Raw genomic sequence first — 25,435 nt, forward strand, 5'->3', positions numbered from 1 at the left:
GCAAGTCATTTTTACACAAATAAATCATGTTAGTAAGCATGTTCTAGCTCACGTTCCCCCACCTTAGTCCCCTGTCGTATAATGAATACTATCATTCCAATCCCTCTAAAATTTAAAAATAATCATATTTCAAATGTAGTTCAATACAGTAATTTAGTTACCAAGCTCCAGCGCTTGTCCTCCGCCTTAGCTCTCTCTCGTATCTTCGTTAGTATCAGTCCAATTTCCCTGAAATTTCTACCCTCTGTATTTCAGGCACCATAAATAAGATCAAAACAGTTACCAAGCTCCAGCTCTTGTCATCCGCCTTAGCTCTCTCTCGTATCTTCGTTAGTATCAGTCCAATTTCCCTGAAATTTCTACCCTCTGTATTTCAGGCACCATAAATAAGATCAAAACAGTTATCGAGCTCCAGCTCTCGTCCCCGCCTTAATTCTCATTCGTATCTTTGTAAATAACCCATCAATTTCCCTAAAATTAAAAGCAGACATACTTCAAAGTTAGTAAATAAGATCAAGTCAGTTACTGAGCTCCAGCTCTCGTCCCCCACCCTCTTCCACCCTCAAGTCTTTGTAAATAAACCATCAATTTCCCCGAAATTTTTACCCTCTGTATTTCAGACATAGTAAATATGATGAAAACAATTATAAAACTCTAGCTCTTGTCCTCTGTCCAAGTTCACTCCTGTAAATTCATACTATCAATCCAAATCCCCCTGAGATTTAAACAGCCAACTACATTTTCAGACATAGTAAATAAAAACCAGTTCAGTTATCAAGTTTCAACTCTTGTGCCCCAGCTTAGTTCATTTGTGCAAGTTCTTTATTTTCCAACTAAATCACTCTGAGATTTAAGATCACCTTATTTTCTAACGTAGTAAAATTAATCTGGACATTAGCCTTAGATCATCGGACATAAATATATTCGATCAAGTCCGTCTCCAGCTAATCTCTTATCCAAGTATACACATAACCCCAACCTGTTTAATTATCTTTCACCCCCTCCCACCTTCCTCCATCTCATCCAAGTCTCATAAATTTAAATGTAGCTGTTAATTTGCGTTCTTTCCCCGTTCATAGCATATTCTCTGTAAGTTCAGATCTGTACTTAGTCTTACATATTCTCTACTTCTTTCCCATTTTATACAAGACTTAAACAACTATTACCGTCTCCTCTATCTTATTTAAACATGAGTCATATGTAAATATACCCGACTCTTTCAATCCATTACAAGTCCTAGCTTGTTCACCGCCCAACTCACTACGCTATTTCTACTCTACATGTTATAGCATGTTTTCCGCTCATCTTGGTACCAACCCTTACAATCTCTCTCTCTCATTCCTTTACATGTCTCAGCATGTTCGCCTCGCATCTTACTACGCTGTCTACTTTACATGTTGTAGCGTGTATTACTGTGTCCCATATCTTATTTAAACATGAGTCATATGTAAATATACCCGACTCCTTCCATCCATTACAAGTCCTAGCTTGTTCACCGCCCAACTCACTACACTGTCTACTTTACATGTTGTAGCATGTTTTCCGCACATCTTTATACCATCCCTTACAATCTCTCAATCCTTTACACATCCCAACTTTCAACCCTTTCTTACAATTTTCCTCCATCCCTCCGCTACATGTTCTTACCCGTTCATTACAGTCCACTACATATTCTCTAATCATCTCTGTACTAATTCTCAAAACTAGTTGTTTCTGTCATTTTAGTAAGTAAGTAAGTAAGTAGATCATCGTTATTAACAACGACAACAACAACAACAACAGTAACATTACTAATTCACAGTAAGTTACTACTGAGCATTTGGTAGTTATCCATTTTCAAATAAGGTCAATATAAATCATTCTAAGACATCTTCGTACAATTAAAGATACTTGCCTGTGCACTAAGTCATTACTTACAGTAGCATCTTAAGGCATTGTTTTCGTAACTCAGTTTTATTAAACATACACCTTCATTAGTCAAAGGAAAACTTTTCAAGACATTGTATTCAATATTTCCGTTAAACTTACTACATCATGTCAGTATTCTGTTTCATAATTAAGTACTTGTTTCAGTCCTCCAATGTAATAAGCAAATTATTCTATTAAGGATAAAGAAATCTTATTTAGAAGAGACATTAAGTTTATTACAACATTTAACGCATACAGTTATTCTTAGTAGTTTTACAGGTATTCAAGAAATCATAAGTGTTCTTAGTAGTTTTACAAGTGTTCAAGAAAATCATATACAGTTATTCTTAGTAGTTATACAAGTGTTCAAGAAAAATCATATACAAGTGTTCAAGAAGCAATTGGATTTATTATATATAAAATATTTCCTCTACAAATTGGACAGCATTTCAGAGCTAAAAGACAACCACTGCACGTCACCATATGTTTACATGGTAGTATTACAATATTTATATTTTTATCCATACAAACTCTGCATAAAATATCTTCTTCCCAAGATTGTTCTGTACAGTCCTTGTTTTCAACAGTGTTAGTACAAGTCTCCGGTAAAGTTTTCAATCCCAGATCTTCAAGCGTAGCTTCTTGTTCCTTTTTATCATCAACTGCTTCATAAATTAAGTCCCGTACCCGTAAATAAATATCTGTACCCTCTTGCATATACCTCAACACGATTTCTAGACATCTACTTTGTATAATAAAAGGCAACAAATCTCTGGATTCCTTAAGGTACTCACTTAAAGCATATCTTATACTCTCCACAGGTATTAATTTTTTATGAATCAGATGTTTGAACTTATCCATACCCTCCATTAAGATATTAATTAAATCATTGTCTATAGGTTTTATAGGTAATGGTATTGTCAATCTAGCATTCTTAACAAATTCCTTGCCCCTTGCAAGAATAATGTAAGCACATTCTGGACTACATCTCGCATGTAACGTCCAAGGATCATCTTCTGGTCTCCAATTTCGTATTCCACAGGCGCAGTGATAGCAGCAGACGTGGTCACTTATACCTGAAAACCATAAAACAATCCAGCATTATCTCGTTACTATCTTTTAACTAATATTCATTATTTCTTTACTTATAACTCTATTAAGTTAAAATAGTTAAAACACTTCATACCACAGTAAAAAAAACCAGCTTCTGCCAGCTCATGAGAAGTTTGCTTGACGCTTCCAGGCCATGTCATATCAAATGTCTCTAGGCGAGATTTATAAGTTACCAATCCTGGATTCAGCGATTTCCTAAATTTTATCAATCCCAGATCTTCCTTAGGAGGAGCACCACCTAAAAAATATAACGTAGTTACTTAAATTATTCTTTAGAAGAATAAGAAGTATCTATTTAAGCAATCAAGTTTTGTACAGAGTATATAAGACTGGTATAAGAATACATCATAAGAATATATACTTACTACTATCACTTATTTTCTTATTTCCCAGTTCTATTTTATGGGAAACAAATTCCAGTCCATATTTGAAAGCTATCTCAGACACCTCTAAAGAAACATTGTCACTCCTCTTGCCTCTAATAAAGGCACAGTCTTGATTAATGATCTTATGACGTCTTCTGGGGGTATCACCAACAATCCATGCACCTACTATACAATAACAAAATGCACACAAACAGTAATCACTATTGCGAAGGTAGTAGAACCCATCTTCAACTAAGTCAATAGGGTTTAACCACTTAATGGGCCAATCCACAAATGTTTGTAGTCTAACTCCCGCACATTTAAGGCTTTCTATACTGTAAAACTTCCTGGCACACAAAGGATCCATCGTGTGAGGGCAGCACTAACTATTAGAGTAGGATAAGCAAGTATATATATCCCTAAAATAAGTATCGTACATCGCTACATATTTAACAGTTTCCTCATTTATAATAGACAGTAATCTCCTCTAAATACTTCTCTACTTAAAAATCCTTAAAGTTTCATAATTAAATAAAGCTCTTATATAAATACTTAGTAAACTACTTTCATTATTTATTAGACTTATTAGAAAAATACATCACTTTGGCAATCTCGCTAAAAGTATACTGTTACGTCATTATTCGTAGCTGCCGTACATAATGATAGATATATATATAATTTAGTAGTAAATTCTTATTTAATCTAATTAAAATATATGCTTAAAGCATCTATATCCTAAAATGAAATATACTATTAGTTATAATGTCATATATAATATCACTCTAAGGTAACAAAAATCCTTATTAATATATTCAAATAAGTGGTAACTTTTACATTTCCCCCAATATAAGAGCGCGGACCTCACATTAGGGATATTATTACGACTATCTGGATCGTATCTACTACCTTACGAGGAAGAAAATTCACCATGGATACTGTTCTGACAACTTGTCAGGGTTATTTAACCGACGATTCATTTTGTAATAATGAAACCTGTATTGTGTACGGAGTGAACTGTATATCCTGTGTTCCCCGAGGAATGGCCCTAGACTTAGCCAAGAAATATTCTCATGCTGACGCTTATAATGTTCGCCGACCCTTGTACAGTCTTAAGAGATGTATCCCTGAAGATCGTCCAGTACCAGGAACAATTCATATCTCTAAAGGAGAAAATCTTCCGTATATTGTTGCTATAGCCACACAATACGGTATTGGATTACCTATAGAAAGTAATAACATTGCTCAGGGAATTATAGAAAACTCAAAAGACAGAAACATGCTCTCTGGATTAAACGAAGATACATCAATTAATCGTCTCGTCTACTTCAAGAATGGTATGAAAGATTTATTTAACTTTATCAAGGGCTCTCCTCAAATTATGAGAGTTATAATACCAACAGGAATTGGGATTACATGTGTTCGAAGAGATAAAGTTTGGGAAAATACTTATCTTCCTGTTATTGAAGATATGTATAAACAGTTAAAACCCTACGGAGTGGAAGTTAAATTACTGTTTAACGAGGAGATTATGCAGAGGAAGAGCAAGTAACACTTGGCAACCTTTTGTGTGCGCAGTGTTTCTACGCGCAGCCTAAAGATGTATATATGCTTCCCCCGGAGTGATCTCTTACGGCGTCCTCCTCTTCTTGGATGTCGGAATCTACTTCAAGCTTGGATATTCAAGGCTATGGAGATCAAGACTATTATTGGAGACTTTGCCTCCCTGCCCGTCTACAATAATCACGACTGTTTATTGTACGATCTTGATGCTACGAGTGTACAAATGTGTAAAATTGTGCAAGGATTGTGGGATCGTTACCCATATGCGAGATTACATCGTGAAAACTTTCCTTACAAAAACAGGGCTGTTGTATCTTATCGCAGTAACCCTGGTAGTATACATATTGGAGAACCACCTGAATTTAACAACAGGATGGATGAAGATCCCCATCTACCCCTTATTATTGGTTTAGTGACTCAGTTTGCTAGTAGACCTGCAACTTTACCAGCATATGAAAATCCTCCGTGTGAAGTACGAAGTTTAGATGAACATTTTTACGATGGACTTGAAAAAGATACAGAATATCAGAGATGGCGCTGGTTTGAAAATGCTCTGAAGGAAGCCCTTGTTTTCATTCTTAAAAGATGTGTTAAGAGAATTATTATTCCATATGGGTTTGGCATGTCAAGTTATTTGGACAACTGCGCAGTATGGGAAAGTAAATATTTGCCTATACTTGAGAAAATAGGACAAAAACTACGAAAACGAGGTATTGTACTCTTCATAGTACGTCCCGAAAACATCGTTCCTCCTCAGTCATCCACCCACGGAATCTTTGAAAATAAGATTCCATACATTGCTGTTCTTCAAAATGGACCCACAACTAATGCTACTGATGCTGATAGGACACCTGAAGATGATGCTACGCCTGCTACCGCTGATGCTAGTTCACCTTCTATCAACACTAAGTTGTCTGATACAATTAATTCAACACCTGTTAATGTTACTACGTCTGTTGATACTAATGTTACAATGTGTGTTAGTAGTAGTTTTACAAATTTAGAAGAGAAGATGGATTGGGAATAATAATGTCTGTAAATAATTTATACTTTGTACATTTTTACAAATTAAATACATTGTACATTTTTACACATTAAATAACAAAATAGAAACTCGTGTGTTTATTTTCTCCCTTTTTAATGTCTAAATGTCAACTCTACTTTTCTGAGTATATAGGAAGAGGTACGAAACTTTTTCTGTCTTACTTCAAGATGGATTGTTCTATGTACATGCAAGTGAAGCTTAAGCGTTTGAATAAGTGTATTATAGATGCTGATTTTACTAGTGATGAAATTCTAAAACCTGGAGACTGTCTTGTCTACGATTCTCATAATTTATCTGGTGGATTTGCACACCTGTTATGGGAAAAATATCCTTACAGTAAAGTTTCCGAGTGTGAAGTGGTGCAGAATAATATAACTCCTGGTGGTATAGTACTTGCTTTATCTCCAGAACCAGAAATAAAACCTCATATTATAGGACTTCAATACAGTAGCTCTAATGAAGATCTGGGATTACAGAAAGATATTATTAAACGTTGGAGTTTTAAATCTGCAATAAGACAAATTTGTTGTCAGGCAAGAAATAATAATTTAATCCAGCGTATAATTATTCCATATGGTATTGGGTTTAATGACGGAATAGGATGGAGTAAAGAAGAACAAGAAGAATGGGAGACACACTATTTTCCAGGACTAGCCCATTTAGCTTATGTTTTAAAGAATAATAAAAAAGAATTATTAATGGTTCGTATACCTCTTGGAGAAGATGTTACGGGGACTGGGAGAGAGAAGAAACAAGTAGAGGATGGATCTAATAAACGGAAGAGAATATCATAGTTAAAACTAGTAGATCTAAAATAATACATATAACTAATTTGGAAACTACAGCTAAGAGAGAGGGGCGGAGCGTAACAATCTCCGATGTGATAAGCTAGGTCGGGATATATCTTGCCATAAACTCCCCATCTCGGTCCAGCAGTGACAAGACATACTCGGATCGATGGCTGCTGTATACAGTAAGTGATTATTGTATGATGTACTTACAGTACTCGTTATATTTGTTGTGATATAATTTTGCTTATTATTGAATATCTTTTAGTTTTGAAATATTATGATTATTTAATAGTCCCTGTGTTAAATATTGTATTTTTCTTTGTTTAAAGATCTACCCCATGTGATGGATGTGAAGAGTCTACCAGGGTTTGGAAGCATGCCTGATCTTGTGTCAGAAACTATATGGCAAAGTCCAGCTTCGACTGTTTTGTGGAAGAATATGCCCCTGGCGGAAAAACAGACTTATAAAGTGATGACACATACTGATAAATGTACGCATGAGAACATTGTTCCAGCTCTAGCAAAGTTTATTAGCAAAAGTGAAAATGTTTTAATGATACTGATTGGTCGTGATTTTATAAAGTTGAAAGAAGAACTTCCAATGATAAAATGTGATATAGTCTTATTTAGCTTAAAAGAGAGTGTTACAGATGTACTCAAGAAACATGAGAATTGTCAAGTGTTGTTGCTGACGAAAATTCCTAGTAAGGCTGAGATGAAGAAAATTTCTTTGTTATTTAAAGGCGATAAAATAATTTGCACTTTTAGACCTAAACCCCGTTTTAAATACATATTTCCAGAATTTGAAGAAGTGCCTATAGGATGTAACTTAAAGGATAAATTTTTTATAAGAAAATTTGTGGATGAAATTGGTTCTCCAAATGCCGCAAACTGGTTTATTAATAAGTTGAGTTCTGAAGAACGAGAAGTGTATACTATAATGAGCCAGGATGAACTGCAACAGCAGGTAAATAGTAAGACTGTGAAAGAGCTTAGTATTATTCACCCTAAAACAGAAGAAGATGAACATTGGAGTTTAATTGATCATATGGAGGAGAGCTTTCCATCTTTTCCGTTAAATTTAATAAAGATGAGACCAGAAATAGGATATCATACCCCCCAAAAGATAGAAATAGAGGCAGTGATGAGATTTATAGGACAGGATCCTGTACTTGGTGTTTTCTCTGGTATGGCCTTTATTGAAAATCTTATTAGGATAAGACATACTAATGTGGTACGAGCTACAGATAATTACTCGAATATGGGTGAGAGTAAGTGGATGGAGGTTGAACAAATGGACGCTGTAGAAGCAGTTAGGACTTATTGTAATGACAGAGAAGTACTTCTAATGTCCTGGCCTGAATTGATTCGTGATGATAATGTTTATAGCGATGCTTTCTATGTTTTAAAGGAATTTAAGGGACAAAAACTAATCTATTTTGGAGAAGGGGAAGGGGGATGCTGTGCATGTGATGGATTTTTTAACTTGCTGGATAGTGAGTTTCATTGTGTGAAATCAAATACATGTTTTACTTATAATTCTTTTATAAATTCAAATGTTTATTTCTATATAAGACTATAGTGTTTATGATTTCTTGAACACTTGTATAACTACTAAGAACACTTATGATTTCTTGAAATACCTGTATAACTACTAAGAACACTTGTATATGATTGCTTCTTGAACACTTATGATTTTCTTGAACACTTGTATGCGTTAAATGTTTTAATAAACTTAATGTCTCTTCTAAATAAGATTTCTTTATCCTTAATAGAATAATTTGCTTATTACATTGGAGGACTGAAACAAGTACTTAATTATGAAACAGAATACTGACATGATGTAGTAAGTTTAACGGAAATATTGAATACAATGACTTGAAAAGTTTTCCTTTGACTAATGAAGGTGTATGTTTAATAAAACTGAGTTACGAAAACAATGCCTTAAGATGCTACTGTAAGTAATGACTTAGTGCACAGGCAAGTATCTTTAATTGTACGAAGATGTCTTAGAATGATTTATATTGACCTTATTTGAAAATGGATAACTACCAAATGCTCAGTAGTAACTTACTGTGAATTAGTAATGTTACTGTTGTTGTTGTTGTTGTCGTTGTTAATAACGATGATCTACTTACTTACTTACTTACTAAAATGACAGAAACAACTAGTTTTGAGAATTAGTACAGAGATGATTAGAGAATATGTAGTGGACTGTAATGAACGGGTAAGAACATGTAGCGGAGGGATGGAGGAAAATTGTAAGAAAGGGTTGAAAGTTGGGATGTGTAAAGGATTGAGAGATTGTAAGGGATGGTATAAAGATGTGCGGAAAACATGCTACAACATGTAAAGTAGACAGTGTAGTGAGTTGGGCGGTGAACAAGCTAGGACTTGTAATGGATGGAAGGAGTCGGGTATATTTACATATGACTCATGTTTAAATAAGATATGGGACACAGTAATACACGCTACAACATGTAAAGTAGACAGCGTAGTAAGATGCGAGGCGAACATGCTGAGACATGTAAAGGAATGAGAGAGAGAGATTGTAAGGGTTGGTACCAAGATGAGCGGAAAACATGCTATAACATGTAGAGTAGAAATAGCGTAGTGAGTTGGGCGGTGAACAAGCTAGGACTTGTAATGGATTGAAAGAGTCGGGTATATTTACATATGACTCATGTTTAAATAAGATAGAGGAGACGGTAATAGTTGTTTAAGTCTTGTATAAAATGGGAAAGAAGTAGAGAATATGTAAGACTAAGTACAGATCTGAACTTACAGAGAATATGCTATGAACGGGGAAAGAACGCAAATTAACAGCTACATTTAAATTTATGAGACTTGGATGAGATGGAGGAAGGTGGGAGGGGGTGAAAGATAATTAAACAGGTTGGGGTTATGTGTATACTTGGATAAGAGATTAGCTGGAGACGGACTTGATCGAATATATTTATGTCCGATGATCTAAGGCTAATGTCCAGATTAATTTTACTACGTTAGAAAATAAGGTGATCTTAAATCTCAGAGTGATTTAGTTGGAAAATAAAGAACTTGCACAAATGAACTAAGCTGGGGCACAAGAGTTGAAACTTGATAACTGAACTGGTTTTTATTTACTATGTCTGAAAATGTAGTTGGCTGTTTAAATCTCAGGGGGATTTGGATTGATAGTATGAATTTACAGGAGTGAACTTGGACAGAGGACAAGAGCTAGAGTTTTATAATTGTTTTCATCATATTTACTATGTCTGAAATACAGAGGGTAAAAATTTCGGGGAAATTGATGGTTTATTTACAAAGACTTGAGGGTGGAAGAGGGTGGGGGACGAGAGCTGGAGCTCAGTAACTGACTTGATCTTATTTACTAACTTTGAAGTATGTCTGCTTTTAATTTTAGGGAAATTGATGGGTTATTTACAAAGATACGAATGAGAATTAAGGCGGGGACGAGAGCTGGAGCTCGATAACTGTTTTGATCTTATTTATGGTGCCTGAAATACAGAGGGTAGAAATTTCAGGGAAATTGGACTGATACTAACGAAGATACGAGAGAGAGCTAAGGCGGATGACAAGAGCTGGAGCTTGGTAACTGTTTTGATCTTATTTATGGTGCCTGAAATACAGAGGGTAGAAATTTCAGGGAAATTGGACTGATACTAACGAAGATACGAGAGAGAGCTAAGGCGGAGGACAAGCGCTGGAGCTTGGTAACTAAATTACTGTATTGAACTACATTTGAAATATGATTATTTTTAAATTTTAGAGGGATTGGAATGATAGTATTCATTATACGACAGGGGACTAAGGTGGGGGAACGTGAGCTAGAACATGCTTACTAACATGATTTATTTGTGTAAAAATGACTTGCTTAATGAAAAGGAGAAAACATACGATGTTGGAAAATAGCAAGAGAGAGAATAATATGAAGAGGAGAGAGAGAGAGAGAGGAGGGACGGTCCAGATATTATGGATAAGATAAGATAAGAGATCTGGCTGGCACAGCGTAAAGTAAATAAAGGTGACGCGAGAGATTGCGAGGTAAGGGGGAGGGAGGGGGGTGTGATGTACGAAACCCTGAAAACGATGACTTACATAGGTGATTTTCTAAATTTATATGAATAACTAAGGCTTACATAGACGATTTTGTAAGTTGAAAACATGTAAAACATGTCCGTAGAGTTCTCCTGGAAACCCTAAAGCGCTACACACGTTATTTGAATTTCTCCCATAAGGACATAACAAACTTCTAAGTCTCGGAAATTATTTTTCTCATAAGAACTTTAACAAACTCGTATGCCATTATTTTTCATTATAAGAATTCCCTAATTCCAAATCTGCGACTCCCCAAATTTGCCGGAAAACCCTGGCGGTCCACAGACGAATTTCTAAATTTGCCGGAAAACCCTGGCGGTCCACAGACGAATTTCTAAATTTACCTGAAACCCTTGGGGTCCACAGACGAATTTCCCCAAAAACAAAAATTCGTCTGTGGACCGCCAACCCCACTACTCTCATTATGTCCGGTCGTGATGGTCAAGTGGATTAAGGCGTCTTGTACATACCAGTTGCGTTTGCTCCTGGGAGTATGGGTTCGAGTCACTTCTGGGGTGTGAGTTTTCAGTTGCATATTGTCCTGGGGACCATTCAGGCTTGTTCGCATTTGTGTTCCTCACGTGAGCCCCAAAGAATGAGGTGATTTGGTAAAATGCTATGCCCAAGATTACTATCCGAGTGCCGGCGGTGGGGTGGTTCAAATAGCCTCGGCTATCACCTCATTATGTCCGGTCGTGATGGTCAAGTGGATTAAGGCGTCTTGTACATACCAGTTGCGTTTGCTCCTGGGAGTATGGGTTCGAGTCACTTCTGGGGTGAGAGTTTTCAGTTGCATATTGTCCTGGGGACCATTCAGGCTTGTTCGCATTTGTGTTCCTCACGTGTGCCCCAAAGAATGAGGTGATTTGGTAAAATGCTATGCCCAAGATTACTATCCGAGTGCCGGCGGTGGGGTGGTTCAAATAGCCTCGGCTATCACCTCATTATGTCCGGTCGTGATGGTCAAGTGGATTAAGGCGTCTTGTACATACCAGTTGCGTTTGCTCCTGGGAGTATGGGTTCGAGTCACTTCTGGGGTGTGAGTTTTCAGTTGCATATTGTCCTGGGGACCATTCAGGCTTGTTCGCATTTGTGTTCCTCACGTGTGCCCCAAAGAATGAGGTGATTTGGTAAAATGCTATGCCCAAGATTACTATCCGAGTGCCGGCGGTGGGGTGGTTCAAATAGCCTCGGCTATCACCTCATTATGTCCGGTCGTGATGGTCAAGTGGATTAAGGCGTCTTGTACATACCAGTTGCGTTTGCTCCTGGGAGTATGGGTTCGAGTCACTTCTGGGGTGTGAGTTTTCAGTTGCATATTGTCCTGGGGACCATTCAGGCTTGTTCGCATTTGTGTTCCTCACGTGAGCCCCAAAGAATGAGGTGATTTGGTAAAATGCTATGCCCAAGATTACTATCCGAGTGCCGGCGGTGGGGTGGTTCAAATAGCCTCGGCTATCACCTCATTATGTCCGGTCGTGATGGTCAAGTGGATTAAGGCGTCTTGTACATACCAGTTGCGTTTGCTCCTGGGAGTATGGGTTCGAGTCACTTCTGGGGTGAGAGTTTTCAGTTGCATATTGTCCTGGGGACCATTCAGGCTTGTTCGCATTTGTGTTCCTCACGTGTGCCCCAAAGAATGAGGTGATTTGGTAAAATGCTATGCCCAAGATTACTATCCGAGTGCCGGCGGTGGGGTGGTTCAAATAGCCTCGGCTATCACCTCATTATGTCCGGTCGTGATGGTCAAGTGGATTAAGGCGTCTTGTACATACCAGTTGCGTTTGCTCCTGGGAGTATGGGTTCGAGTCACTTCTGGGGTGTGAGTTTTCAGTTGCATATTGTCCTGGGGACCATTCAGGCTTGTTCGCATTTGTGTTCCTCACGTGAGCCCCAAAGAATGAGGTGATTTGGTAAAATGCTATGCCCAAGATTACTATCCGAGTGCCGGCGGTGGGGTGGTTCAAATAGCCTCGGCTATCACCTCATTATGTCCGGTCGTGATGGTCAAGTGGATTAAGGCGTCTTGTACATACCAGTTGCGTTTGCTCCTGGGAGTATGGGTTCGAGTCACTTCTGGGGTGAGAGTTTTCAGTTGCATATTGTCCTGGGGACCATTCAGGCTTGTTCGCATTTGTGTTCCTCACGTGTGCCCCAAAGAATGAGGTGATTTGGTAAAATGCTATGCCCAAGATTACTATCCGAGTGCCGGCGGTGGGGTGGTTCAAATAGCCTCGGCTATCACCTCATTATGTCCGGTCGTGATGGTCAAGTGGATTAAGGCGTCTTGTACATACCAGTTGCGTTTGCTCCTGGGAGTATGGGTTCGAGTCACTTCTGGGGTGTGAGTTTTCAGTTATATATATATATATATATATATATATATATATATATATATATATATATATATATATATATATATATATATATATATATATATATATATATATATATATATACACATATACATATATATATTATATATATATATATATATATATATTATATATATATATATATATATATATATATATATATATATATATATATATATATATAATAATAATAATAATAATAATAATAAATATTCTGGAGGTCGTCGGCAGCTCTCCTCTCACGACCTCCGGCAACTCCGTCAGCTAGGCAGATTTAAATGGGGGTCCTCACTCCCTCTTGGGGGCACCATTTGGTCACCAATTGGTCCGGGAGACATCTCCCGTCGCGTAGGGTGCAGTTGCGCCTCCACAGATCTCTAGTATCATCTTTTGATACTGGTAATGGCTTAAAAGGGCCGCCACTTACGGGCTATTCATGCCCGTGCCACCTCTTGGGTAGCTTAATGTTCATCAATCAATCAATCCCTCTCGGGGGGGGGGGGTACTTCTTCAACGTCGACCTCTTCACCAACTGCCACGTCGTCCACACACTGTCTTCTTCAACAGTCGTAAATACTAGCTGCCCTGCAGCCTTGGGAGGGTGAAAAATGATCTACCTTATCATTCCAGTTCACGACGCCTGTCCCTTGATGGTGTGAGGTTCCCACGGTTCCAGGTCGCTCCTCGGCGATCCAGTAGTGTGTTGCAGGGTCTCAGGTGTCGTGAAGTAATCGCGTCCTTTCCATGCTACTCCCTAGAGTTCAGGTATTCCAATCCTGGTCCAACCAGTGGTCACTGAGCCGGTCACAGTATGCACACGTTCCTTCCACGAGACGCTTTCTCTTTGATCTAGAAACAGTGTATTCTCTCCATTGCCTCAGTAGATGTGACCCGGTCATTGCAGACCTGCTCGTCTACCAGCCATACTCGTGGGCGTCAGACATACCCTCCCGAGTCGTCGCTGACCGATATCCTCAAGTCTTGGCACTTCTTTGCCCACTAAACGTGACTTCTTCTTGCTCCCCAGGAGCACAAGGTCTTCAGCATTAATGGTAGACTGCGATGGCCACTTATAATCCACTGAGCGAGGCTCCCAGAACCTCCAACCTCGAGAGCTATTCAACACACGTCTGCTTGCGTCCACAATCAGTTCAGCTCCGAGTGACGTCTCCGCCAGCGCAAAGCCAGGGCTCTTGGTGACGTCATGGCGGGCCCCTGATTGGTCGGCCGCTCCACGTGACCTTGGCCAGCCAATCCCAAGCCGGCTGGGGATTGCAAAGAAAATGACGGATTTGAAGGCAGGGGGCGCCATTTTGTATGTACCAGGGGTACTACCTCCCCCCTTACCAACAAACTTATAAGCACAAATTTCTCCCTAATTAGGTGACCAATCTGGTCGCCTCATATACCAAAAGACTCCCTGCATCTCAGGAATTCAGCAGGGTCACCGGATATGACTCTTAACGCCGGATTTTGGGAAAAATAGGAGGGGGGGTTCCACAACAGGATAATGAGATAATTTGACGGAGAACTAATATAAACAAATCATACCACGAAGTTATAGAAAATTGCAGACCACTTGCACTATACATCAACAGATTCTGGCACTATCCAGGATATAAATAACTCTATATATGAACTGATACAACATAGCCAACATACTTGTTATGCCATTATATACATCACACATTCTTTAGTTGAATTTCAGGGAAAATTTTGAGTGGCTAGTGATAAATGAGTGCCTAAAAAAAGTTTACTGACTGGGTGATTCGTTTCAAATCGAAGAATATCATTAGTTTGTGAAGTATTTCTTCAAGTGTGGATGTGGACATCAGGCCAGGTAGGAGATTGCAATGAACGAGAGGTTGGACTCCAAAGATACTTCTTGAATATTTCTTCCATAACTGACCAAGGTCAGCATTTTGTAGGTCCCATAGTTCACATCCATACAAGCTCATACAATGACTGTTAAACGACTTTACTTTTGACCAAGTGTCAACTTGACCAAATTCACTTATAATGACATTTGTTCTGATTTTCAAGTCGCTAATAGAATCAGAAAAATTGGGAAGTGTGCCCTTTGAGGATATATTATGCCGCATATGCTTTACTGAATTCTTTACCAGAATCTCTCAATTTAGTAATTTTTTCTAGATCTTCATAAAACGAGTCCCGTGAGTTAAAAGAAAAAGGTTTATGTCAATTCGCGAGATTGAGTGTAAGGTTGTATTCTGCAGTATATCTTTCGCATAGTTCTATCAAGTTTTCCATAGCATCTTTGGGCGCTTCATATAGAGAGGTCATGTAAAGGTCGCTTCTTTGCACGCTTCATCAGCATAAAAGAAAACATTGGCTTAAGAAATGCCCAAGAGACAGCCAAGTCCACTGACTCTTAACGCTTTCAACAATGGATCTAAACAGCAACAATATAAGTCCCAGAACAGTACCTTGTTTGACCCCATTTTTAGCGAGAAATACTCAGAAAACATTACTCTATTTTTCAGATTCATGAAAACTTGGCTTATTAGGCAAATCGGGCCTTGCATAGTAGGCTGAGAAGTGCGTTCTGGCTACTAGGTACGACATATATATATATATATATATATATATATATATATATATATATATATATATATATATATATATATATATATATATATATATATATATATATATATATATATATATATATATAGATGACAGGATGTACTCTTCTGCTAAGCAGTTCTCTAAAAATGTTTGAGTGCTCAACTTTAGAGGTGTGTCAGTACTACATGTGTTTATTTCAGATGGCGAAGTATCATAGTTATCTGTGAATACATTAAACATATTACGAGCCAGGGGGGAATCGTCCATGACATTGGTTTTCTTTTGACACGATCTTTTGATTTTTCCTATTTCACCCGAAAATTCAAAAATCCTTTTCTTGAAACGTTATCGGCAACCTTTGATCTCACAATATTATCCTTCTCTTTCTTAATCTATTTTTTCGGTTAAAGTACATACATATATATTGATTTGCAAGCAGAATGTTGGATTTCTTGATAGAGCTAGTATATACTACTCTCAACTATTCACTATGGCCTCTGCTCTTCTGTATGACCTGATAATATTAAACCCTAGTGTGTCTGATCTGGGGTATCCAACCATCTCTGGGACACGTAGTATCTTTTCATAGGTTATGCTAAAAGATAGATCTATATTCGGATTCCCTAACGTGATCATTCAAACTATTTTAAGAGAATGAAACCCTCTTCCTCCGCCCTAACTAGCAATGAAATAGATGCAATAAGAGTCACAGAGATTGATGAAAATTACATTGAAGATTATTGCAGGCAATTGCATCAGTTATAATTTTAATATTATCAAGTTTTCCATTAAGTATAGGCACTTAAACTTGTCCAGGTCAATTGGAGTTACTTTTCCCAAGATTAGATGTGCTCTAAAGTTTCTATTTTCACTGGCAGGAGCAACTTTGTGAGTGAGGTATACTGAATGTGTCTATAACAGGAAGATGTCTGAACAGATTGTCATTCACTGATAATCTTATACTCACAGATATGACCAGTTAGATCATCATCAGAGAGAAATTCATTAATATGAAACCATCCTCTCCTATCCCATGACAGAAAACTGAAGTCAATATAAAATTCATTTTTGAAAGCAGGATTGTGTAAATTTTCAGTATCCATGAGCACATTAGGCAAGCTTTTAAAGGCATCTTGTCGAGTAAAATTTGTGTTATAGCCACCTACCACCAATAAGTTAGCACCATGATAAGATTTAGCCAATTCAGATATTTCAGCTAGCACATCAACCTCTTCCAACAAATTTACTCTACACCCAACTCTTCTGACGCATTGTTAGAACTCAACACAACTGTAATTATGTCTCCAAAATTAACATTGTTTCGTCACAGGAATAAATAATGACAATTTGCCCCAATCCTCTCTCTACCCGTAACACTCAATTAATGTCTGACTGGCAACCGTCCTGCACGTGAGACATGTTTCCTCTTGAGGGTTCAATACATCAACTTTGGACAATTCCACCTATTGTTGACGTCCTCTTGAGCGCCAATTCATGGAACCTGTGGATTTCCTAATACAGACCACTACCTGGTTTTCCTTTAATCCCATGGTCTAAGGTATATCTTTTCAGGCCAATACTATCACAGAAGCAAAGCATCTATACATGTCTCGTTAATTAAGATCAACCTTTAAGAAATATACTTTTATTCATACTTAGAAATTATATTTGAAGAGACTACACTGACTCCATTTGACTCAATGTATTTCTCAAGCTTGCTTCAGTAATAAGCAGACGATGAGTCACAATAAAGAAGCTGAAGATATGATGACCAAACCAGACATTAGAAAATGGAGAAACGACGTTTTGGACCATACAGGATCACACGACTTGATACTGGTCCAGGACGGACCTAAACGTCGACGTTTCTTAATTTTCTGATGTCTGGTTTGCTTGAGTAACATGCCTTAAGGCGATATACAAATACATTGGTAATCTGAGGTATCCCAGCATACATACCATGAACATTGACAATATTTTCCTAACAAATTATGTCTGTGCTATGCTGTGATGAGCCCTAACTCAGTGACGTTGTTAACATGAATCAGTATTCATAATTTTTCAATTACGTTTCTTTCAATTTCTGGTTTGGGGTCCAAAGACTCAAACAAACCTCTGTAACAGTAAAGGCTTCAGAAGGCCTGTTACTGTCTCAAGGTTATCCTGGATTGGGGAAGTTTAACCAAGCTCACCTAATCTTCGCTTCCCTGACGCGAAGATTCCTTCACTTCCCAGACCTCACCAATCATCCCCATCCTCTGTTCATAAAAACCTAACCACTAGACATGCTTACCCATCTAGCCAACCAAAATAGACTCAAGCACATTCTCGCGTCTGGGTATATTTCTTCTAACCAAACACAACGAATTATATATATATAGCCATTTTCTTTTTCTGTATGTAAGGTCTCTATTAGCTTATTTCTTGTCTGCTTGTGCACAGAAACCTGTAAACCTGTAATATGTTTACATTGTCACTCAGTTGCAGAAGACATACTGAATATTTGCTTATTATATTTATCTAAAATTGTCGTGTTTCTCCACAGTACCGCCACCACCACAAGACTGCGAAATATCTGAACTTGTAAAAGGAAAAGTGCAAGTCCAGTGGAAAGACCCGGACTTTGAGTGTGACATTACCAACCACAGTATCCTGTGGACATGGGACGTGTTGTGGAGTGACGAGGAAGGGTCAGTGGAAACCTTCACCACGTCTAACAAATCTACACTGAGTGGTGTCACACCCTGCTCCAACGTCACAGTGGAGATAAGAGCTGGCAGTTACGGAGTCTTCAGTGCACCCTTATATTGCTGGGTGGTTACGCCTGAAGACAGTATGTTTTCTTTGCTTAAATTAAGTTGTCATTGTCTGAGTACATCAGCTTACCACTGAACTGCCTTCCCACTGCCCCCCCCCCCATCTACACAGCTAAATACTTTGAAATCAAACATTAAAAAAATCTTATATTAATATTCAACACTACTCACTTATCTCTGGAAAATTAACCTAAATTTCCTGATGTCCACACGTTGCCCGTAGCCGCATAAAACAGATGATCGTCCTACAACCTCATACACTTCTAAAGCCACGCCAATTTATCAGAAAAAAGAGGATAACTAATCTGTTTCTTACTATTTCACATTTGTTAAGTTCCTCTCATTGGCGATCACCCACCTTTTCCACAATTATATTTTAATAAGAGAGAAAGACAGACACACGGACAGAGAAATTGCATACAAATGCCACCGGTAATTAAAGAACCTAAGCAAACCTGTCCAAAGCATAAATTACTAATCTTGGGCCTTGGATATGCTCTCTTAGGCTTAATTTAGTAAATACATATAACAGACAGACACACAGAAAGACAGGCAGACACAGATTGACAGAGACAGAGAGAAAGTAGAAGATGGATAGATGGAAAATTAATAGAAAGATAAATTGATAGATAGATGGATGAATAGATGGACAACTGGATCGATAGAGGGATAAATAAATGGATAGATACATGAGTAGAAGCATGGTTATAGACGGATATGTAGATTGATGGCTAGATAGATAGGAAGATGGATGGATGGGTAGACGGATATATAGATGGATGGATGGATCCAAATTTAGATCCAAAATAGATGAGTAGATGGAAAGATAGATGAATAGATGGAAAGATAGATGAATAGATGTAAAGATAGATGAGTAGATGGATGGATAGAAAAATAGATGAATACATAGATATATGAATAGATAGACAGAGAGATGGATGTATAGAATGACGGATATATGGAAGAATAGATGGACAGATAGATAGATGGATGAATGGATTTATAAATGAATGGATAGGAAGAAATAGATAGATAGATGGATAGAAAGATAAATAGACGAATAGATGGATAGATAAATGGCCAGATGGATGGACAAATAGGTGATAGACGGGTATATGGATAAATAGATGGATGGATAGAAAGATAGATGGATATAAATATGATTGATAGATGGGCAAATAGAAATATAGGTTTATGGCTAGACAGATAGATAGACGGAGAAATAGATGTACAGGTCCACGGAGAAATAGATGGACTGATGGATGGACGGATTGATAGATATACAGATCGAAGACAGAGAGACCCGGACAACGTCGGGTATGCCCATAGTATAATATATGATATAGGTTCTCCATGTACAATTGGTTGCGTTCTCGACTCACAATCAATTCATCCTGCTATTTATTATATATTTATTCCATGTATTCTGTCACATATATATTCCTGACTTTAGCATACTTCAGCCAGTGTATGCTATATATTGTTATGTATGATATGTTTCTTTTGAATTGACATTACAAGTTTTAATTGTTTCATTTCCACCCACGTTCTTCAATGTTCATTTATCCTATTGATAAGTGATGAATATTTTGAAAAACTAAGTTTCTGGTGACATTGTCTCCCTCGCACTCACAGTATAATGTATTGTACCATTGTCTCCCTCACACACCCAGTATAATGTATTGTACTATTGTCTCTCCCACACACCCAGTATAATGTATTGCACCATTGTCTCCCTCACACACCCAGTATAATGTATTGTACCATTGCCCAACATTGCCTCCCTCACACGCACCCAGTATAATGTATTGTATCATTGTTTCTCCCACACACCCAGTGTAACTTATCACAGCATTGTCTCCTCAGTTCCAGGGCCGCCAGAGAACGTGAGAGTAAATGAGCTTTAAGTCGTTCTTCATATATGAATCAGCGTTACCCCATCCACACTTCGTCTGGAGTTGACAAACCCTACTGCACCACTGAACATTAACAGTGAAAATCCTGAATTTCTGCCCCTCGTGTTATATGAATGCTAAATAAATAAAAATTGTATCACAGTCCTATACATACTTGATCTCACCTCCTCCCTCGTGGCTTCACCATCACCATCACCTCTCTGATATCCCCCCAGCATCACCTCTCTGACCTCCACCTTCTTCACGTGCCTGTTCTCAGCCATCCGCTGCCTCGCTGACCTCACCCATTCCCCCTATGGAGTGACGAGGGTCAACTGAAACCTTCACCACGTCTAAGAACATATCTGGATCCGGAGTACCTTTATCTCAACAATGAAAGTAGTGTCTGGGCGAAAAGGAATATTGTACGTGATGAAAAACAAAGTTAGGTAGTTGCCATGTTGAAGAGTAAGGGTACTTTCATGTCAGTAGCTGCAGAAGTGCGGAGAAAGGAGCTGTTTTACATTGCTGAGAGTCTGTGTCTAAGGGGCTTTTGCTTCTCAGTTAATCTGCAGGAAAGTGTAAAGTTAGGGGATTGAAAACTCATAAAAAATATGGTGTGACGATAATATCTTGGAACGTTAACAGGTTGAAAAATAGAGCAGTGAATTTGCATTATTATCATATACCCTTAGACAGAATCTTGACCTAGTATGATTGAATTCTTGGGAGCACCCTATTTTGTAATATGTATTATGTGATAACTGTTGAATTAAGGTAAATGTATTTGTTATGTATATTATTATCTGCCTACTGTATGGAATTGTGAGCCACTTGAGGGACTTGAAGTAGTTGAGGGCAGAAATAGCTTAAGCTATTTTATCCTTTTTGGTTGGCCAGTCAATACAGTAATAAAGCAAAGGAAAACATTACCAATTTTATTCAAAGATGTAATTTGGAAATATCATTAAATAACATAATTATTTATATTGTAAAACAAAACCATTGAGCCATGTGCAGAAAGATATGTGTTTCATAGGCCTTCCTTAAATTATAAATATCTTGAATTATCTTGAATTAATTTAAGAGAGCTTCGTTCATCAAGTGTTATGAATATGTCTATACGTCTCAATAACATTTAATAGATTCCTTGTTCTTATCCTAATAAACATGTTTATATTAACAATGACATAATTAGTTCCACCAATTATATTCAGTTTGATATAGTTAATGCTTTATAGTTACTGGAAGGAGACTGAGGCTCCTAATTTAATGTTTCAGTGATAAAGTTCACACATTGCAATACCAAAAGAAAGAGACTTTATTATTAAAATTTGAATTTCAAGTTTTGTCAAAAGAAAATATTATTCTAAGAGGAATTATCACGTTTTGTTGTGTTTTGCAGTTAGGGTAACAGTTATAATAATGTATCAGGTAAAAATATATTTCCCCTGACTTTTTCCCTTATATTTTTTTTCAAATAGAAGATGTGAAGCCCTCGCCTGAAGCCTATGCAAATATATGGAAGGAAACGGATTTATGACACTTTACAGAACCTCCCACTGTCATTACCTCCAACAGTGAATATCTCTCACGGTCACTATCTCCCACAGTTAATACTTTCCACAGTCAGTACCTCCTTCAGTGAGTATCTCTCTCTCACAGTCACTATCTCCCACAGTCAATACCTCCCACAGTCATTATCTCTCACAGTCAATACCTCCCACAGTCAGTATCTCTCACAGTCACTATCTCCCACAGTCAATACCTCTTACAATCAGTATCTCTCACAGTCAATACCTCCCACAGTCAGTATCTCTCACAGTTGTCACATCATTACCCTCTAACACGGGGTTTTTGCTTCCCCATTGCAGTCTCTCTCTAACTCTAGTTTCATTCAGGGGATAATATTACCTTTATCTGTACAAAGTCTGTATTATAACAATTTCCACAATATTTCTCTAGTCATGTGACTTTCACACGACTAGTGTTATCCATAAATCAGGAATGGATCACACGGTAATTACCCGCAGAGTTGTTAACGGTTAACATAATTCACCCCAACTACCCCTGTGGGAGGGGGTGAGGCCCCCCTCGTGGGATGAGGAGCCGGTGTGGTCAGACGGTGTTGGGCGCTCGTTTGGTGACGAACTAAGATCCATAGGTCTTAAGAACTGCTCAAGCAGTTGGTAAGAGTCGTAGGTCTGGTAGAATAACTTTGTATTTTGTTGTTTGTAAAGTCATTTATTTATATTTTCTCGTTTTTTGTTGTTTTTACTTTTTCACTATTTTTACGGTTACAAGACAGATGTATTGCAGGTGTTAAATTTTCGTTTTATTAAAATAACATTTTCTTTAATTTTGGGTTTAACGTTAATCCTGTTTATTAATAGCACATTGACTTAAATACAGCATATTGTTTTTATGTTGTGTAGAGTCGGAACAGAGTCGGAACCAGTAATCGTTAGCACAGCGCCTCGCAGTTTGTGAAATCGTGAAATCATCCTATGAAATCGTATGATTTCTCCCACCGACGAAAGCAACCCCTGGCGCCTCACTCTCCGACAATTGAGTGGTAGGCTTATCACCGGTAACTGACGCTTCCCGTGTTGAGCCATCCCCAAGGCGATGAAGGAGTATCCTCTCCAGGGCACAGGCCTGGGCAGTAATTATGGAGAACTGACTATTGCCCATGCAGCAGATCCACCCATCTCTACGCCACCGATGTGATCCAAGGGAAGGGCAGGCGCCGAAACGCTTGGCACCAGTGTCGTCGCTGGAGTTGCCAGAATGTAGCTGTAAACAGCTGAAAACTGCTTTAGGGACTTCGACTCCGGATTTTTCCTCGGGATTGGCTCCCGAAGCCTTTCCCATGAGTGGGTTTAGCCGCAAGACAGCAGAGGTTTGTATTCGGGTTTTTTCTTCTCTTAGACGAGACTGCCTCCGGCAAGCCTTAGCATGACACGGGTGAGACAAGCGTCCACAGAGGCTCTGTATAAGGTAGACATCAGGACAAGAACTGATCTGTACATAATTACTATGGATACGACGAGATAAAAGTCAATAGAGTGCCATAGGAGAGACAGATGTGTAAACTGGAACAGCCTCAAGGTCCATAGCAAGACGAAAGATAAACACGTGTCCACGGAACGCCCTGGGTGATACAGATAACTCATACATCAAAATTTTGCCACGATAAGACCATTACTGAAAGAAAACTGACTGACCACACTATTTTGACTGGACGTGTGGCCAGTCAGTACAGTAATAGAGCAAAGGAAAAAAATTGTTATATTTATTCGAAGATATAACTTGGAAATATCATTAAATAACATAAATTTTAGGTTGTAAAACGAAACCAATCAGGCACGTGCTGATGATGCGTTTCATAGGCCTTCTTCCTAAGCTTATAAATGTAATTTTGAATTAATTTAAGAGAGCTTCGTTCTTCAAGTGTTATGAATATATCTATAGGTTTCAAGAATGTTTAATAAGTAACATTTCTTGCTGTTATTCTAATAAAAGTGTTTACATTAACAATAAAAGGATTAGTTCCTCCAAGTATATTCAGTTTGATATAGTTAATGCTTTATATTTATCGGAAGGAGACTGAGACTCCTAATTTTATATTTCAATGATAAAGTTCACACATTTCAATACCTTAAAAGAGAGAGACTTTGTTTTTTAATATTTTAATTTCAAATTCTATGAAATGAAAATGCTATTTTAAGACAAATGATCACTTTTGGTTGTGTTTTGCAGTTAAGGTAATAGTTACATGAATGTAAGAGGGAAAATATTGTATTTTATTTATCAGAGTAAAACTTAAGGCAATATTGAATCAGCTTAATTATAATATATTTTTTTTATATAAGTAAATCTCGGCTTTAAATTCCAGGGCTCTTGGCCTTCAGATTGAGGAAAATATATTTATAGTATATTCATTGAACTTTTGTAATGAGTTATGTGAAAATAAACCAGGTTGTGCATACTGACTAAAAACGTTTTTTTTTTTTTTCATTTATTTTGCGTTGATATATATTACAGCTCTTCATACTTTAATAAATAATATAAGTCCAGTTGGACTTCTTGATCAGAGGTCACAACAGCGGATGAGATGATCAGTCCAGAGTAACAGAGGGTTGGCTTCACCCATCAGTAAACGTTAAAGAGTAAGTTTGAGGCTTCATCTGGTTTTAGATTCAACTCCAAGTGGGGCGCGTGTAACAAACTTGTGTTTGGACTGGTGTAGGACTTAAATACTGTCAACCTCTGTTAGGTGTTTTCAGACTCCCAACAATAGCTTATAGAACATCCAGTAATTACGCTTTAGTCATGATTATAGATAAAGCTTAAGGTAAGCTTTCAGTGCACATAACGAGTACCGGAATACTTCTCCCGAACAGGAATCTAATGTGTTTATGATTTAAGTCTGTAGCTCCTGAGGAAAACTTTGAACAGGAGTGGAGAAACTTTCAACAGCACTGACTGTGGGAGAGGTTGACTGTGGGAGAGGTTGACTGTGGGAGAGGTTGACTGTGGGAGAGGTTGACTGTGGGAGAGGTTGACTGTGGGAGAGGTTGACTGTGGGAAAGGAACTAATCGGAGAAAGCTGCAAGCCATTACGACTAATGAATGGGAAATGTTGACTTACGTTACTTAGGGCACCGAGTCGATACCCAGTTGATGGACTGCTAAACACAACATAAAACCAAAAAGTTGCATTTAAGTCAATGTGCTATTAGTAAACAGGATTAACGTTAAATCCCAAAATGAAAGCGAATGTTAATTTAATAAACCAAACACAAATTTAACACCTGCAATACATCTGCCTTGTACCCGTAAAAATAGAGAAACAAAAAGTAAAAACAAAAATAAAG

The 25,435-nt window shown here is 37.9% G+C and overlaps 2 protein-coding genes across 2 annotated transcripts in view; one reads left to right on the top strand and one right to left on the bottom strand.

The window, feature by feature from the left end:
• The window catches only part of LOC123764643 (phosphatidylinositol phosphatase PTPRQ), a 78,670-nt gene that overhangs the window by 13,308 nt on the left and 39,927 nt on the right, over window positions 1–25,435 (top strand). The window contains exon 6 of the mRNA XM_069302465.1: window positions 18,390–18,677. Within this exon, the coding sequence (XP_069158566.1) occupies window positions 18,390–18,677 (288 nt within the window). The remainder of the gene's footprint in view (window positions 1–18,389; window positions 18,678–25,435) is intronic.
• LOC138351025 (baculoviral IAP repeat-containing protein 8-like) lies at window positions 2,082–3,815 on the bottom strand. The gene is made up of 3 exons (XM_069302520.1): window positions 3,387–3,815; window positions 3,095–3,259; window positions 2,082–2,984 (listed from the first exon to the last, which is right to left on the bottom strand). The coding sequence occupies exons 1-3, from the start codon at window positions 3,751–3,753 to the stop codon at window positions 2,299–2,301; spliced, it is 1,218 nt and encodes a 405-aa protein (XP_069158621.1). The 5' UTR covers window positions 3,754–3,815; the 3' UTR covers window positions 2,082–2,298.

This window comes from Procambarus clarkii, chromosome 48 (assembly GCF_040958095.1).
Source record: "Procambarus clarkii isolate CNS0578487 chromosome 48, FALCON_Pclarkii_2.0, whole genome shotgun sequence".
Taxonomy (NCBI): domain Eukaryota; kingdom Metazoa; phylum Arthropoda; class Malacostraca; order Decapoda; family Cambaridae; genus Procambarus; species Procambarus clarkii.

Excerpts from the sequence above, each read along its gene's own strand:
- LOC138351025 (XM_069302520.1), bottom strand. The coding sequence starts at position 3,753 with ATGGATCCTTTGTGTGCCAGGAAGTTTTACAGTATAGAAAGCCTTAAA. Across the intron at positions 3,260-3,386 it reads TAAGAAAATAAGTGATAGTA|GTGGTGCTCCTCCTAAGGAA; the intron begins GTAAGTATATAT and ends TATATTTTTTAG. Across the intron at positions 2,985-3,094 it reads AGCTGGTTTTTTTTACTGTG|GTATAAGTGACCACGTCTGC; the intron begins GTATGAAGTGTT and ends TATGGTTTTCAG.